The 18,509-nt window shown below is 31.6% G+C and overlaps 2 protein-coding genes across 5 annotated transcripts; one reads left to right on the forward strand and one right to left on the reverse strand.

The window, feature by feature from the left end:
- Positions 1 to 98: 98 nt before the first annotated feature.
- Positions 99 to 11,793, forward strand: LOC140056966 (uncharacterized). The gene is made up of 7 exons (XM_072102499.1): positions 99 to 592; positions 1,707 to 1,774; positions 2,248 to 2,363; positions 5,095 to 5,249; positions 6,992 to 7,169; positions 7,638 to 7,744; positions 9,766 to 11,793. Exons 1-7 carry the CDS (start codon positions 502 to 504, stop codon positions 10,584 to 10,586), a joined length of 1,536 nt encoding a protein of 511 aa, XP_071958600.1. The 5' UTR covers positions 99 to 501; the 3' UTR covers positions 10,587 to 11,793.
- Positions 11,794 to 12,439: 646 nt separating this feature from the next.
- On the reverse strand, positions 12,440 to 18,173 carry LOC140056977 (solute carrier family 35 member F4-like). Of its 4 annotated transcripts, XM_072102526.1 has the most exons (9): positions 17,939 to 18,173; positions 17,210 to 17,411; positions 16,765 to 16,844; positions 16,111 to 16,393; positions 15,417 to 15,642; positions 14,920 to 15,045; positions 14,341 to 14,530; positions 13,686 to 13,775; positions 12,440 to 13,324 (listed from the first exon to the last, which is right to left on the reverse strand). In XM_072102526.1, coding segments are annotated over exons 3-9 (1,116 nt in total). In that variant the 5' UTR covers positions 16,766 to 16,844; positions 17,210 to 17,411; positions 17,939 to 18,173; the 3' UTR covers positions 12,440 to 13,124. The 4 variants fall into 4 exon arrangements, with proteins under 4 accessions (XP_071958627.1, XP_071958635.1, XP_071958619.1 ...); XM_072102534.1 differs by lacking the exon at positions 17,210 to 17,411; XM_072102518.1 differs by lacking the exon at positions 16,765 to 16,844 and having other exon boundaries at positions 17,210 to 17,339.
- Positions 18,174 to 18,509: the final 336 nt, after the last annotated feature.

Consider the following 18,509-nt stretch of genomic DNA (forward strand, 5'->3'; position numbering starts at 1 on the left):
ATTTTATCGATTGAGAGTAGATCATGTTCAACCGTTTATAAAAGTAAATTCTTAGATCATTGTTGCTTATTTACGACAGTTTATTGCTGTGATAATCGAAGCACGATTCTTGTGGATTACAGACCGTTGATTACTATAGTATAGACTAATTTATGCCTGATGTTTTCTTCTACTAGGCTCAACCTGGAGATGTCCGATAGTCAATCTTATTCAGATTTCACCGTGCTTAATTAACCGGCAAGAGCGAATTTTCCTAATTCATGACACTGGACAGACATAATTCGTTTTAGCTATCTTATTGGATTTATTAAATTTAATGTCCAGCTATTTTTCTACTTTTCTTAGAGAAGAATGAAGTAGTTATTATATTCTTTAAAACCATACCACCACCGAGTTTTAAGTCGAGTGATAAATTGTGAACTTTACACAAAGTTCGCAGATTGAGAAAGATGGTATTGAGGACGATAAGAAATCAACATTTTTTATGAATATTATGTCAAAATGACGTTTATGAATATTTATACGTGTGTTATATTGTGTGCAATAGTTCTTAATCAATTCCTGTTAATTGAAACAGCTGGATCGTGCAAAGGTGAGAAATTAATAAAAAAAGAAATGAAAATGGTATTAATATATTTAAAATTTATTAAGTAGCACATTCCATGGAATTGGACTTTTGGCAAGAAATAATCATGATTTCTTTATAGGCCCTAAACATATTTTGCATAAGAAATATTAATGTTTAGGTTAATTTAGCTTCTTCAAATGTACAGTATAATATAACTATTTAATATATAAATCCAAAGGCAAAATACTGAAAAAATGACAATTCTGTGGGTATCAGTGACTAGATCTCATTTTAATAGTCTATTTTTATTTAATGTGCGCTTGAATTTCATTTTATTAATGCTTTATGCTACCTGTATTTAAATTGTATCATATTCACAAATCTATCTAATCGATCTAATTTCCCTGGTAGACTTACAGTATTAATATTTTCCTTTGGTATCATGACCCTTAACCATGAGTTATAAGTACTATATGCTGTAATATCATGTACTTCATTATGTACTTTTGGATTTGTTTAACCATGGATACTGCACATGTAGTAATAATTAATATCTACATCTTAAATTGTTGGCACATGATGGATAATCAGTTTCCTTTTATTGTTTTACTTATGAAAAATAATGTTTAATGTTATTATGAATGAAAATAGTTCTATAAAGAAGTGAATGTATGAGAAAGGTGATTTTATAGGCCAACCAGTGACGTGTTGTGGCGAGATTTTAATTTTATTTCATTTACATCCAGCAGTGAGAAACTTGCAAATTACAGATGGATAAACTTTTTTAAATTGATCATGCTTAAGTCTCATTTGAGGCTTAGGGAGTGGAGTTGAAAGAGTTAAATGAGTTACAATCCTGGCACTTTAGGATTGAACCCTGCACCTTGGGATTGGAAGACAGTATCTTCAATTTTGGTTTGTCCTAAAAGAAAAGGACAGAACCAAATACATACTTTTAAGTAAAACACAACTGTCTCTTTAAACAATTGAATGTCCTTTTGAAAAAAAGAATTACTTTAAATCACAGAGCCTATCTCTGCATAGAAATAATATCTGTTATATAGTTAATTACCACTGTTAATTCTATTATTATTTGTTTACAGTGTATTAATGTGTTGTTGTTATTGTTATTTAACAGATGAAGCTGTAGAAAACACTATTGAAGTTCTCTTTAATAAAGATGGAAATATTCTACGTTTAGATGAGGTCTGTATTTATATTTAATTTCTACTCTTCATTATTATTATTATTGATGCTCATAAATAATATACACAATATAGACAGTTAATATTAACGATACCTTTAATAGTGCTGCTGTGAATTTACAATAAATAAACCATGGTTCTAATTTTACCTCTGTTGCACAAGATATATTTGTTATTAAGTTACTATGGCGATGGTAAAGTGTAACATACATTGGGTTTCTATTTCTCTGGAGTCAATTTTTATGGTTAACTGGTTAAGTTTTTTCTCAAAGAGAGAAATTGGTTTTATTTTATTCATCTTTATTTATCATGGTTTGGAGAACAATACACCTTTAATAAAGTAAAATTATGTTTTATCTTTATGAAGAGTAAAAAATAAATAAATTAGGTATTCATTAGAAAGAGAAATGATGCATGCATCAGTCAATTGAAAGTCAAAATTTGTGAATGTCAAATAATTCTGTTTTTTTTTAGTGGAATGACAAAAGCTCTGATATAAAATTCCAATCAGTTATGGCCAATGGAGCAACAAATTATTGCCGAAGTCAACCATCTCTGTGTTCCCTGATAGAATACAATGAAACATCTCAGTAAGTATATACTGTAATATACCCTTGATTAATAGTATATACTGTAATATACCCTTGATTAATATATTGGACACTGTTAGTACAAACCTGTAGCCAGAGATGGGGACAATGAAACATCTCAGTAAGTATATACTGTAATATACCCTTGATTAATATATTGGACACTGTTAGTACAAACCTGTAGCCAGAGATGAGGACAATGAAACATCTCAGTAAGTATATACTGTAATATACCCTTGATTAATATATTGGACACTGTTGGTACAAACCTGTAGCCAGAGATGGGGGAAGGGGAAGGGAAAGTGTGCACCCTTCTTTTTTTAGAAGTACCCTTTTCAAAGTAGAGAAGTGCCTAACTTAGGGGTGTTTTACATTTTGCACTAAAAAGATGTTTGTATAGTTACTAAAGAAGACTACATTTCTAACGAAAATGAATCATTAAAAAAAATGAAAAACTTTTTTATTTAATTTCGTTTTCATCATATCATATTTTATTGTCAATTTATTTTGAAATTTCTAAGATCATGATATACTACTGTATATCATTTTTATTTATTATAAATCATAATGGACAATATGAAAACGTTCTTTTTTGTCTAATTTTACCATGCAATTACAGTAATTGGCAACAAATTGGCTAAAAAACTGTTTTAAATAAACAAAACAATTTTTTCTCTGCTTATAATTATAGTTAGAGTTATTCATTTCACAGTCTGATTATGTAATGGAGATGTTGTTATGATATCAAATGGACATCATACAATACAGTATAGAAATTGTAATTGGTATTTGTTATTGTTGCTATAGTCACAAATAGAATGTTACGTTTGTTTGTTATCTACGCCTCCATAAGTGGATTAAATTGACACCCTTTTATATATATTTGAATTCGTGAAAGATAAACTATTGATTCTATAAACATTTTTTTTTTTGGTTGTTTTGTTCACTAATTTATTTTATACGACTCTTACTTTTATTACTCAGCTCTAGAACCTTATTGTAATCATTCATTTATCACTCAGTCGGATTATGTAATGGAGATATCAAATGAACATCATACAACACAGTATAGAAACTTTGTATGTTTGAAATAATAATAATAATATAACTCAACATCCTTTAAAGATGTATTTTCTCCCTGAAAAAATAATTCTTAAAAAAATTCTTTTTGAACATTCCATTTTAATGTAACATAATAGTTATCCATTTTTGATTGAAAAGAAAATGTATTTACTTTAAAAAATGGATTTTTTGTTGAATTTAACCATTTATTTTGTCATTTTACAAGTGGAAACATTTTTTTCCTAGAGAAGTGATTAACTTTATTAAAAATAAAAAATAACATTCAAAGTCTGATGTAATAATCTTCATTTTTCATGTTTTTGGGGGACAATTACATTTTTAATATTTAAATAAAGTAGGAGGTTTTTTTTAAAAAGAATATGGAAGTCATATTATGTTGTATCGTAGACTATAGACTTATCTATGTTGTTTCAGTTCAAGTAATTACATATGAAAGGATATGTGTGCCAATGTTTATATATTACAAACATTAGGTCAAAATAGGTCAAATCGCCATCTAGAACCTATTCCTTGGAAACACAACAAATTGCATGAATAGGATAAGCCAAAATTTGATAATATACACAATATTAATAATATTGTACCTAAAATTTTTAATATCTTTCTGAGCATGCAATGTCATTTATAGCTGAATGACTTTAGATTACTCTAAATTAGTGATTGTTGATATTGGTCAAAATTAAGAAGCATAACTTAATATAAACATAACTTAATTAAATTTTAAAATTAAAAGCTTTAAAAAAGGAACCATTCAGATGTTTTTAAAATGTTGAATTTGAAACACTGGCAAAATTTAGTAATATTTGATTGATTTTATCATGGAAGAAATGATTTTATTTAGCACCTTATGCTTACCTGGATAAACCAATATGAGCCCTTTCCCTTCTGGGGAGGACATCCTCAACATTATTCTTTTATTGTCTCAACCTTGAATCTTTCAACGGTAATTATATTGCTGCAGCTAATTTTATTTTCATATCAATAACTGAAGTAATAGAAAATCGAGAAAATAAATTGTTTCTTATTGACTGTTGACATTTCCTGAGTATCAGCAATTTATTTCCATAGCAACATACATCATATATAGGTACTAATATTACTGTGGCATTGTGCGATTTTTTATACAAAAGAAAACGTATACAGTAGTAATCATCATAGGTAGATAGACTTAATGCGGTATAAATTGTGGTTTTATCATGTTTATTACAATACCAGTAATTTTGTATTTATTGGAAACATTTTTTAAAAGGCTATTTCAATTTTGTATTATACATTAAAGTAGCTTATAATTGAGTGCACACTTACCAAGTGTGCTGGTGTCTTGTTGACGATATTAGTTTCTAGGTTACTGTTACCAACACAGATTGTATTCTCTGGGACAAAATTTCCATAGAAAATTAAAACAATCCAGGAGTCAACTGATTTAATAGGCCTAATGTTCTTGCTTGTGTAACCACAACTACTGGTACAGTCAACTCTGCCATTACCAGACCAGAATACCATAATTTAACAACCTCATTACACTTTTATCCCAATATACAGAAATTGGTCTTTAAACAAATCAAAAAATTAAAAATTAAACTAAATAATTAAAATAAATAAATTATTATTTTCAAACTTACTATAGTAAAATGTTTTCTTTTTATAGTCCTTTTGAGGAAGATAACGTTGTTTTCATTGGCAGTACACCGACCTATTCAAATGGTTACGTGAAAATAGAATTTTATATTAAATTAACTGGAATAGAAACTGTGTTTGATGGTTCCCTGACAACTTACGTCCTTCGAAAATCAACTCTAAAAAGTAAGTATTTATAAATATCTTAAATCATTGAATCTTCTCAGACAGATCCTTGTGATCATCCATCCTCTGTATGTGATCATTCAAAAGAAGTGGCAATATTGCTATTAGAACTGTGAGGTTGTTATTATACATACTGTACATAGGGTGCTCAAGATCATTTTAATACACCGATGTATTTAATACTTCTAAATAGTAGCTTCTCAACATTTCCATAGTAAAGTGAAAAGTCTCAGTTGGGTTCCAAATGTGAATCATAAGATATAAGACAAATGTTATTATCTCCAAACAGAAGATACAGGAGCTTGCAGTCAAACATACAAAACAAACCATATTATAACCTTTCATTATCTTCATTAAAGCAATAAACGAATTAAGATATCTGTTTGTAATAACAATAGGAACTCGCATACATCCATTTCTTGGGATAATGTGACTGATAAAACAGGGCTGATAGTGAGAGGTTAAAAACATGAGCCAAAGATGCTTTTAGATATAATTATTAATGGTGTGAGCCCATCGTCTGCCTCATTCTGGCTATACGGACAGCCCTATAAAACCAAACAATTTTTAACCAGCCCAAGAAAATTCAGTTTTGAAAAAGAGCATGTACAAATAAAACCAAGCTTAATGAGTACAGTATACTACATTTTACCATTCTCCATGTGTTATACTATTGTTAGTAGAACATTAATGTTTACATTGTTTCCACGGTCACCAGTCATCATACAACAAGTTATTGATCAAATACCTATAACAATTTCAATAATTGCACATGCATCTTTGTAGTAGTTGGTTTCATAATATGTCCAATTATTTCTCATTTATTACTATGGCAACTAATTTAGTAATTTACAAAATTATTCAGATGAACAATAAATTACCTCGTATTATTTGTTCTAATTTCTATGGTTTATCATAATGGAAATTATAGACAGAAATACTACTAGATATTTGAAATGTGTTTTATTTTTTACCATTCTTATTTCTATGTTGATTATAGAGTCTTTTATTTTAATTACTTCTCAATAATGGAAATTACAAACAAATTACTCTATTTCAAGTTACTTCTTTTTATTGACAACATAATTTAGTTCACATTTAAAACGGCTCTGAGTGCAATACAGTAGAATAAAACACAGAACAGAGAAGAATTTTAATTAATCCTATTTTGGGCACTTTCACCGTTTTATGAGTTTTGAGATTATTCAATGAAAGCTTGTAATTGTTTCCACTCTTGGAAAAATAGTAGATATTAGTAGAATATAAATATAGTTTACTTTGACCAATAATTTTATTGAAAAAAAAGTTAATTACTGTAAAATCATTGTCTGTCAAACAACATGTTTTTGGTTAAATTAAATATTATTTTGCCTTGTTGTAAGTAAAGTGACATCACAAAAGTTTTATTTCATTTATTTTTAGTTTTCATGAACAATATACTTTAACTTCTCAAAGTGGAGTACAGTATTCATTTTAGACCTTTTAGATGTCTACATGACATGTAAAAGTCCCTTAGATACTTGAACCAAGATTAAGAGCTTTTATTACACTCCTCATCAGGGTATATGACTGTAAATTTATCTAAGGGACTTAGACGTAATGATTTCTAAATGAGATCAGTACATGCATTTAGAAGCCCATCTACCTTTTATTTAACTGCGACTGAACAATTAATTTAAATTGAATGAATAATAAACTACTGTATAATCATTTATTTCAATCAATAATTTTATTTCTTACAGATATAACAGTAGAAAGTGTGGACAATTTGAATTTTAATTTGAACTTCACAACCGCATTTGTTGATGGTGATTTGGTTACTGTGGCAATTGATAATTCTCTTGATAAGATAATCATACCAATAGCTGTTGCTGTGCTTTTGATTCTATTACTTATAATGCAAGTTTTAAGAAAAACTCAGTAAGTACTGTATGTCTAGGTTCTAGACATTGACAACTTTTGTAAAAATAATAAATTGGCATACTTGAGCAAGAGACTTGGAGAAAGTCTACAGGATGGCCATTATATAATATTTATTTGGATCAATACCTTTTTAACAGTGGCATAGATGGTGCGTCCATACAATTACACAATTTGAACAACAATAACAATATTAATTAACGTTCATGCTCAGCATAAAATTTGATTGGCACATTTTCCATACTCAAGATTATTACAAACCTTTTTTTTACAAAAACTATACTGATACAACAATAAAACTACTGTACTCATTATGCAACAGAAAAGGAAAAACAACACATTTTAAAGTTCAGATAGAATGGCATTTGGGTTCCTGGTACTGTACGCATCTCAAAATTTATAATTTGAAATTTAAAACACTTTTTTTTATTGTTTTAACCGTATGTATGTTACATTTTTTTATTATAGCGACGAATTAGAAGAATTGAAAAGAAAACATGGATATGGAAGTCGAACCAAAGTGTCTCCTGGAATTATTGAATTACAGAAAAAGGTTGAGCACACCGAAGACAAAGGTGAGCAGAGTTACTAGAGTTACTTACAATTTTTATTTAGTTACTTGTTAGATTTTCATTTATGCTATCTTATTCCGACCAACTCTCCTCACTTTAAACCCCAACAATTTTACAATACATTTAAAATTTCAAAATGTACAGTTTGCGGTATGAAGCCAAATGCTTTACCGTCCATGGAGTTCAGGCCCCATCTGTCCACATCACGCCTTTTCTTTTTTATATTAGTAAAAATCATTTTCTTTGTATGTATGTGTACTTTTCCTATATTTTCTTGTATTTTTAAATAGTTATTGCACCTAATATTACACTATATAGTTTGTGCAATAATGCGTGATTGCTGTTTAATAATGATCTTATACTACTGTATCTTCTGTTTATATTAGGGGGAGGGGGTGGGTGAGGTGGTAATACCTTGATGGAAAGGGTGCAAACAACCCTCTTTCGTTTTTGTTCAGATATTTTCAACATATTTTCTTGCAAAATTACCAAGGAACACTGTACTATAGTTGTATGTGATACTTTGAATTCTTTCTATAGTAATTTTTAGATGCTTTTTCTACAATTAATTTGCATGACACTTCTTTTGATATTTTTAGAGTAGTATGTATTTTTCTTTTTCTTCTGTGCACTTATAGGCTGCCATATGTCAGCTATGAAATAAAATTCAAGCATTGCATACTGTAGGTAAATGTCTATAAACATTTCTTTTTTGTTGATCTAATATGACTACTGTACCTACTACTACGTTTTGTAAATCTGTTGTCTGAAGGAGGTATTCTCATTCATCTCTGTAAAAGTAGTAGTACTGTACTTCATTTATTTTCAAATGCATCAACAAAAAAGAAATTTACTTTATCATAATCAATTATTTGAATCCAAATGAAATTATTACACTCATTTTCATTAATTATAATAAATGCACATCAATTTTTAATAAATTTACCCTTCATAAAATAATGTATTAATTTATCATTGCCATCTAATATCAGTGATATTTCTAGGATTTTAAAATAGTGCCACGCTAGTGTTGCTGAACCTAAACCTAATGTACGATTTTTACATCGACTTTCGGGTCCATTTCTTAATTAATATCCTCTGAGGCAAACAAATGTATACTAGAAACATAGCAAATTAAGATTTCATTCCTAAATTGTTTAATCCAATAATACATAATAAAACATAAACATATTTACAATAGAAAGGTATATTGAATCTGTATGTTCAAATAACTATGATAGTGTGGTATTTGAATATTTTCTATTTATGTTTTCTTTTTATTATTTAATCAATTTAATAGCATTTGTATGCATTACTAATCTCGTATTCATTATTGCACTTGTGCACATATCTGTACTACTATTAGGCTATTTCAGGGGAAGACTCAAAGTAATACACTGTAGGAAATTATATATTATAACAACTGTATTTACTATTTGGATAGTGGCTTTAAAAATGTCAAATGCAATATTGATTTGAAGCAGTAAAGGAATCCATAAAATTAATCTAGCCTTTTCTAAAATTAATTTATTACTGTTATGTTTTCAATAACCTGAAGGTAATCATGTACAAAGTGGAATGATATAATCTCATTTTACTTATCGTATTATTGGCATTATCATTACTACATGATTATTTCTATTTTGAAGAGAAATGTTCTAAAGCACATCCTAATAATTAAAGTTTTATTTTCTGAGTAATTGCATAGGCCAATACAAAGTTTAATGCCCATAGTATATATTATATTTATTATGTATTTTGTAAAGCACAAAACCACCCTTGATTATTATCATCATCATCAATATTTATCTTCATTTTTCCAGGACCATATGTAAAACAGGTGCTATCTATACCTAATATGATTTTATCCTGTATAAATATGTTTGAAATAAAAAAATTATATGTTTATAGCAGTATTTCTTGCCTTTTTCAGAATTCTCAACCCTCCCCACAATGATAAATTATCATTAAGAATATCTTACTTGTGTCTTCATTCTGAACTTTGACATTAATTGTTTCTGCAGATCTTAACCCAGAGTCAAAGTACAACAATAGTGCTTATGGCCATCATGGACATGTACCACGGATTGGGTTACCTCAAGGCCCAGCTCCGTATGCTTACCCTAGAAGATCCTTCAAAACGAAGCCTATGGCGCAAGAAGCACCATCAACAGTGAATGAGGAGGTACCACCACCTGCCTATGAAGAATCACTACAGAAGACATTATCTGAAGATGCATCTGCTAGAAATCAAGAGAATGAGGAAGATGCACAAAAGCAATCAATAGAAGATGAAGAACCAGTTACAGTTCCAGAACCAGTTATAGTGTCGGAACCAGTTCCAGATGTCAGTAGAAGGCTACCACCACTGGTTCCAATCACAAGAAAAGATCCAGTTGGAAAAGAAGATGACTTTTCCAATAATAATTTACAAACGGTTGAAGGTATACCAGGTATAATTAAAGTTGAAAAAGAACACAATTATAAACCTTCAATGGAAAAAGAAGAGAAACAGATCACATATGAAGAGAAACCTGAAGAAAGGAAGGAAGAAGTTGACCCTATTGTGAAAGACACACTGCCAACAAATGACGTTTCTGTTGTGAAAGATGGCATTTCAGAGTTTCAAGAAAATCAAAAACCTGCAGATGAGATAAAGAAGGAAAAGAAAAAGAAACACAAAAAGCACAAGCACAAACATCGGCATAATTCCGATGGAGAGAGTGAGAGGGATGGCCACGATAGGTCAGCAGATGAAGGACACAAACGAAAGAAACATCGCAAGAAAAAGAAAAAGCATCGTCATAAACACTCAGATAATGAAGAAGATGAAGAAAACAAATAGATTTCTTTGATATTACTAGGGTGGTTCCTTTGATATTACTGGAGCTGTTCCTTTGATATTACTGGAGCTGTTCCTTTGATATTACTGGAGCTGTTCCTTTGATATTACTGGAGCTGTTCCTTTGATATTACTGGAGCTGTTCCTTTGATATTACTGAAGCTGTTCCTTTGATATTACTGGAGCTGTTCCTTTGATATTACTGGAGCTGTTCCTTTGATATTACTGGAGCTGTTCCTTTGATATTACTGGAGCTGTTCCTTTGATATTACTGGAGCTGTTCCTTTGATATTACTGGAGCTGTTCCTTTGATATTACTGGAGCTGTTCCTTTGATATTACTGGGGATATGCATAGGGTGATTTACTCAATTATTGTAAATTTTTCATCTTTAGTATTTTACAGTATTTCAATTTACTTATAAAGAAATAATTTATATAAAAATATTTTTTTATATTTTCAAAGCTGGGTTACCTAAAGCCTGCTTGATCTGTTTTGTCCAAACACACTTTAGAAGACTATGTGAACACGATTTGTAAATTAATATATAGAGTTTAACGAAATGCTTTTAAGGGTGCTTTTTAGTTTATATAATTACTGCAAATACTACACATTACACTGTAATTTCTATAATTTTTATTCATACAAATTGTAAATACTAAATATAGAATTTGAAAGTGAACTAAGTTTACTCTTAAAGCTTGGTTTCCAACTAGGATGCAACTCAGGATGTAAACGCAAGCAAATGATGAAAAGCAACAGTTTGATCAAGTCATTGTTGGCAATATGTTGTGCTTATAAAAAGAAAACTCATATTTCTGCCGAACAAACACTTTATACGTTGAACATGCAAGTTTGCTTACAGTAGTCTTTTATTTTATACTTACCCAAAAACATGAAAAAATGAAGATTAATCAGACCTTTAAAAGGTAATTTTGCAGTTTTAATAAAGTTTATGTAATGTAATTATTGAACTCAATTTGTTATAAAGCTAGTAAGATACTTTAAAATGTCACAATATTTATGGAGAATATTGATTAAAAGAACCTTCATTAAAATGTATATTATTCATACTCTGTTGAAATGTTCTATTACAGGTATAGGGCTCTGTCTAAAAAAACATTCCCTTTTTTTGCACCTATAAATTAAAAAAGTTGTAAGGTAGAGGTGCTCTACCCTTCTTGAATTTAATTGTGGACACAGAAATATAGCAGAGCTCAGATAGCAATGAACCATCCAGCGTCAAAGGTTGGGTTAAAAAACAACCCTAAATTAATCCACCATGTTTGTGAAAAGTTCTGCTTTCAGACAGATATAAGATTTTGTGAAAGTGAAAAAAATTGGAACAATAAATACCAAATAGGAAAACGTGAATACCACAGTGTATAATTGGCAGACTGATATGGCTACAGGGCGATTACAAGCATGCTCTGGCCCTTTATCTTGAAAGGAGAAGACATTATAGGGACTTACAGGAATGTTTTTTCTTTTTAGCAACATACACCCTATCGCCACCCCAAATGCACACTTTCCAACATACTTGAAAAAAATACTCCAAAAAATCAAATTAAATGTAGAGATGAAATACGTCAATCCAATACAGTACACCAACATAAACCATATCAAATTACAGCTATTATTAATACCTTGACGAATGCTCAGCAACCAGATTCAATATATTAAATGTTTGGTGGCAACCAAAATATTTTAATTAATTCGGCATTCTTCAATTAATTATGCAAGAATTGATTTTGTTTATATTATTAGATGTTGTATTGTACAATACATTAACCTTCTGAATTGACATAAAAACCATGATAAATTCTATATACTTAATCAGAGCCATGAGACACTAACTCACTATAATTGTACATTTTATTCAATATTTTATAAAATAGCGAATTATTATGCAGAATAGCTTCAGCATTGTTAAAAGCTAAGTTAAACCAAGGCAATCTAACAGGACACTGAACTCGCCTTCTCAAGATAGGAACTCGTAACAATCTTTTGATCTTATGTCTTGGCTGTGACAAATACCCGCAGTACTGTACTATGGTCATATTCTCTGCGACGCATGGTGTATGTAAGTGGCGTGGCACTGATCGTGTCGCAGCCATACATAAACCCTTTGATCTTCCAACTTCCTTTAACCCTCCTGTTAATGGCAAATACAATTTGCTGTTTGGGTTTTTAAAATAAAATAGCTTTAATTCTTGTAGGCAATTGTCTAACACAGCATTAATATCATTATTGGTCAAACATTTATACAGTTAACACATTTTAAAAATTCATCTATTAAATAAAAAATACTAAATTTCTGTTATGAAAATCTATATAAAACTTTCTATATAATAAATATAATCTGTTTCTTGTATATAAATTTAAATATTCGGCAATTCTAAAAGATATAAATTATGAAGTAAGCAAGCAATATTTATGTTGTGCTTAAAGACATGCATTTTAAAAATATTATTTAATATGCTTTATTTAAAATATAATTTATATATGTTTTGGTCCTATAAAGTCAGACCCCACAATAAAATTACTCTTGGTTAGTTTTCTTTTCCACTTCTTCATCCTTTTTTTCTGGTGAGTTTCTACGACAACTTTCTACATTAAAGCAAGCCAACTTTTCTTGAAGTGATTCCGGTAAAATCATTAGTATAAACCCACCAACAATTAACACAGTGCCACCAATTTTTATCCAACCAAACGCATCATCTCTGAACACTAAATCAGCAACTGTAATGGAAACAAAATATTGTACAGTAGTATGTATGTGTAATACAAACAGGTGTTATGTATAATAAACTGTGTATGTAAAAAAACACCAATATCATCATAGGAAAATGTAGAAGTTGGTATCACTAGGGCCAGGCCATGAAATTTTGATACTTGACATATCGGAGAGAAATCATGAATAATTACTTATGGCATAAATTAGGACATTATAGAGGGAGCTATATATGCATAGATGCTATAGAAATAGATCGAATAGGTTGTACCAACAGTTTTCGGCAAGCCATATTGTGTGATGCAATTAAGATCAAGAGTTAAAATCAAACTTTTGGAACGTAATTAATAACAAACTCTGATAACAAACCTGCATTTAGTGGTATACCAACCACAGTACCGAGAGCAATGAAGAGTGGGTATGTCAACGCAATTCCAAAGTTCACAAGGAAGTTAAACACTACAAAAGAGAAGAGAAAGTAGTTTCAAATTACAAACAAAATCAAATCGCAAACTTGCATTCCTCTGCGACTCTTATTCTTTCTATGTTTTGTACATGGTTATCAAATTAGTCCTATATGTACCCGTATGTACACCTCTATTCCTTTAACATGTTCTTTTTGTTCGCTTTTTTTTTATTTGATAGTTTATAGTAATCTGAAAGGATGAATCCTATTGAGAGGAGTTCAACACCCTAATTGCATGCTTCGTCTCAGTGCTGTAGCCACACGAAATAAAGTGGTGCAGTTGACGCAAGAAAAGGGAACAACAATCTCTGTTCAAGCCACTGGGTTGTCAAAGGCCTTTGTGAAAAATAGGTCAGGTTGAAACCTTACCTACCGTTCTGGTTGAAACCTTACCTACCGTTCTGGTTGAAACCTTACCTACCGTTCTGGTTGAAACCTTACCTACCATTCTGGTTGAAACCTTACCTACCGTTCTGGTTGAAACCTTACCTACCGTTCTGGATGATATAATTTTGTCCACCAGCATTTCAAGATGTATGACAACCAATAACTACTTACCGACAGACAGAGCTGCACTGCCGCACAGATAGTCCCATGGCATAGTGTCCCAAGACCATGTTTCAACATCAGTGTAGTACAGGATGAGCATGATAGGCCAGAACAACACAAAGTCACAAAGACCAAGGACAGTAAGGAACAATGATACCTGTCCAGAAGTAGCATCCCCAACATACTTCTTAAACAGCACCTGAAAGATGATGAACAATACTTGCTTTTGTAACCCACAATTTTGTATGGTGGTCTCTAATGGTATACATTGGAGTTATGTAATTGGGCAATGGGGGGAAGCACTTGTACATTATGAAATAAAGTGCTAAACTTAATGCAGTAGAATCCCTATTAAGGAGTTATCCTCGAAACCTAACAAAGTCTCCCCGTAAATAGGGGTTTCCCAAAGAAGGGTGTTCCGCTACAAATTAGGAGGTGGTTGTTAAAATACATTTGGGGTGTAACTACCTAAAGAAGTGTGCTTATGAAAGGTCCATTATAAGATGTTGAAATAAATGGTGAAAATAATGGACAAGACAGCCACTTGGATGAGGCAAGTATTACCTGGGAAGGGTCAAATTGACTAACCTTGTAGACTGCAGCACCTATGGCGGACCCTATTGAAAGGAGAATCCCAAGCATCGTTGGACCACCAAATCCATCTGCATACGATATCAATACAATGCCTCCAGTTGACAAAACAACTGACAGACTCTGAAACATAAATATCCGAAATAATAGGAGCATCATTTTCAGAATGCATTTTAAAAGGGAAGCATTTGGGACCTACTGTATTATTTTTATAGGAACATTTAATCAAATTCCAGTTTTGTGCACGTTAGTGTAAACACGACAATAATTGAGTGTAAAGCCAAAAAATATTATTAATATTGAATAATGTTCCTATAAGAGGACCCCTTCAGGACCCCTATTAAGAGAAACTTTTAGGACCTCAACAAAATGTCTCTTGCCTACTTAAAGTACACCTTCAGGACCTTAAAGTATTTAAAGGGGTACTACTGTAGCTACATTGTATACACCTAAGCTGTTATTGTCCAGCCTCTATGTTCCACTCAATGACTTACCCTTACTGGAAGGAGTGACAGTTTTTCTTCAAGCCACACCCATGACAGTATGTATATGAAAGCAGTGTTAGAAGCAAAAAGAGCTGTAACATCTGCAGCTGCAATCACTCCCAAAGCCCGCACATACATGTAGTTGGTGATGCCCCAGCAGATGGCGAATGGTAAGGTCAGCTTTAAGCCTGTCACAATGGTGAGACCTCGACTGCCATAAACTGCCTGATCTTCACTGAAATATAACCAAATATAATAAGAAATATCTATAAATGGAAAGTGAAAAATAACAAGATGATAATGGACCATGTCAAAATTATTCTAATGCAGTTACTACAATTTAGGAGTATCAGTCACTGGTCACTTACAAGCTTGTATAAAAAACTCTAGATCTCCTCAAAACAAATCAGTCTGCCTTTGTATTTACTCTTTTACTCAAACCTAAACTTATTTTCTGGGTAATCATACAATGACTGCCTCTTCTACTTATTCTTGAAAGAAAGTAAAATCATGTTACAACTTACAACATAACCGGCCAAAAAGTGTTTTTTTTTTTAAATAAGTACAAACCGTGATGACGAATCCAGGAAGTTCAAATAGGGTGGGGGATCCTCTTCCCCTATGAATCGGCCTATGCCCAGATAAGATTACACAGGTAATATTTGTCTGGGGCTCGTATAATACCTTTAATTCAAGTACTTACTTATAGACAGCTTTCAACCCAGCACGACGTTTATCTTTGGAGAGTAGCACAACTCCAAGTAGGTAGCCTGGATAACAAACTAACATCCACGTAGTTGAAAACCAGATTGTAAAAAACGGCGCGTCGAACGTATCCGAGTACGTACTCTTGGTAAACTGTGTAGAGCCGACCCACGACACGCCAATTCCTATCACGACAATGAACCCCAAGAGAGTCTTCTGTACACTGGAAGCACCATCGGGAATGACATCCGGCTCCTCTGGTTCAACTAACTGTACATCCACTAAATTATTATAAGAAAAAAATAGAACTATGATACAGATCTGGGAAATGCTAGGCTTTGAAATTAGGGGTTAATTAGCCAATTTCATACTCATGTGGGTTTCCTGAAAGTCCTGATGAGGGATGACTTAAATCAAACATTAAATGGACATTAGTTTAATACACATGCATGACTGTCATTTTATTATCTTGAATTTATGTTAACATTTGATTTGCATAGATTTGTTAATATAACATTTGACCAGGGAGTTGTAAAATAATTATTTTACAACTCCCTGATTTGACATACCCATACTGCATGCATGTAGGCCTAGGAAGTGTCCTATACTATGGATCATTTATAATAGAATGGTATGAATCGAGTACACTTACTTTTTCAATGGAATGCATGCAATACAATAATAATAAGACTTGGTTGAAATGATGGTGAACATGAAATTAGTAATGTTGAACTGCAAAAATAATGATTTTAATTTATTAAAACCTTAGCAAGAGAATATACTTGTTAAGCGCCCACCTCTGAATAAATTTAAGGGGAGAGAGGGGGATTTTTTTTCAATTAATATTATTTTACTATATTTTTATTAGGTCAACAACGTTGATTTATGCTAGTATCACTAATATCAGTTTATTAGAATTTTGTTTTTAGAGGTGACTTGAAAATCAGGGGAGATGGGACACTACTCAATATAACAAGTATATTTTGTTTGCCCTTAGTGTTGCAATTGATTGACATGGCAATTATACAAAAATGTCAAAAACCTAATCAAAAACAAATAAATCATAAATTGTATCGTCATTGAAACACTATTTATACCTTTTCCATGATCATTGGAGAAGCTTTTGCTTGTTGGCTGTGACATGTTTGTATCTAGGCCTACCTCTGCAGTGACAGTATATTTAGCGCTCATTTTTTCTCTTTATCTTGTGCCTCTTAGTCAGTCAGTCTATATTAAAAATGCAAGTCACCGAGTCCAAAAACAAAATATATGTCTCGTCCTCAATGGGTTAGTCTCGTCCTAAAATAATATTAAATACTGTATAAGATAACTACATTTTGATATTGAATTTGAAAGAATATTTAGTATAGTATTACCCATTACTGGCCATGTATATGTTTGCCCATTTGAAAAATCCTGAAACCTTTCAAAAAAGGCCTACTAATAATATAAGCACACATGTCCTGCTTATGATTAACACTTCTTTATCAAAGGGTGGACTAGTCTATACTCACTAGCACTAGGCCTAGGGTCTAGGCTTGATAACTGTTGTAGGCTAGCCTATTCTGTGCTAGACTAGCCTAGTTCTACAATACCATTACTTGAGTCCTTTCTATAGGCCTAGTTATAGGATATCACTCTAACTAGCCTAGACGAGGCCTTGCTTATCTACTAAAACAGTACTACTACACTTAAGGCCTACTACTAGCTAGGCCTCATCATGCCACTACTACAAGCTAGGCCTAGAGTCTGAGACACGCACATTTGCTTCAAAGTTCACTCTGTGAGACAGCCGAGATATTATTAAATTATTACTATTAGCTTACATTCTAGCTAGGACCTGTGTTACTTTGAAAGAAGTATACAAGAACAATATCACGGGAATGCCATGATTACACCATTACACTATATCGCAAAAAAATAAACATAGCTTCCGAGGTTCGTATTCCACCACACATTAAACAAACAGGAGGCACGTGCTCTCCGGCTGATTAACATGGTTGAATGCGTGCGACGTGGTCGATCCACCTGGTGATTATCTAATTTGCATAAAATATACAAACTACAATCCCACCCAATTTGTTATTTCTTGAAAATCTTTTTTTTTAAGACTGGTAATTCTTTTTTAATATTTGTTATTTCTGCATAATAATTGGCGGTTAAACTGTAAATAAATAATTGAAAACAACACAAATAAAACTTCGAAAAAAAGTGTACAACAATACGACCTTTATTTATATTAACTTTTTAATGAAGCTACGTCTCACCAGAACGTAAAATGGTATGATAGCATGGGAAGATTACTCTTCCAAGCATCAGTTGCAGGGTAGGCTATACAATGTTATCACCACCAGTTTCCATTTTGTTCCATTAAATATTGTTATTCGACCCTTGTGC

This window comes from Antedon mediterranea, chromosome 1 (assembly GCF_964355755.1).
Source record: "Antedon mediterranea chromosome 1, ecAntMedi1.1, whole genome shotgun sequence".
Taxonomy (NCBI): domain Eukaryota; kingdom Metazoa; phylum Echinodermata; class Crinoidea; order Comatulida; family Antedonidae; genus Antedon; species Antedon mediterranea.

What these genes read in the sequence shown, in the direction of transcription:
- LOC140056966 (XM_072102499.1), top strand. Translation starts at nt 502, where the DNA reads ATGACGTTTATGAATATTTATACGTGTGTTATATTGTGTGCAATAGTT. An exon ending in GAATACAATGAAACATCTCA is followed by an intron (nt 2,364 to 5,094) that starts GTAAGTATATAC and finishes TTCTTTTTATAG; the next exon opens with TCCTTTTGAGGAAGATAACG. An exon ending in TCGAAAATCAACTCTAAAAA is followed by an intron (nt 5,250 to 6,991) that starts GTAAGTATTTAT and finishes TATTTCTTACAG; the next exon opens with ATATAACAGTAGAAAGTGTG.
- LOC140056977 (XM_072102518.1), bottom strand. Translation starts at nt 17,303, where the DNA reads ATGAGCGCTAAATATACTGTCACTGCAGAGGTAGGCCTAGATACAAAC. An exon ending in CTCCAATGATCATGGAAAAG is followed by an intron (nt 16,394 to 17,209) that starts GTATAAATAGTG and finishes ATAATAATTTAG; the next exon opens with TGGATGTACAGTTAGTTGAA. An exon ending in TGTCACTCCTTCCAGTAAGG is followed by an intron (nt 15,046 to 15,416) that starts GTAAGTCATTGA and finishes TTTATGTTTCAG; the next exon opens with AGTCTGTCAGTTGTTTTGTC.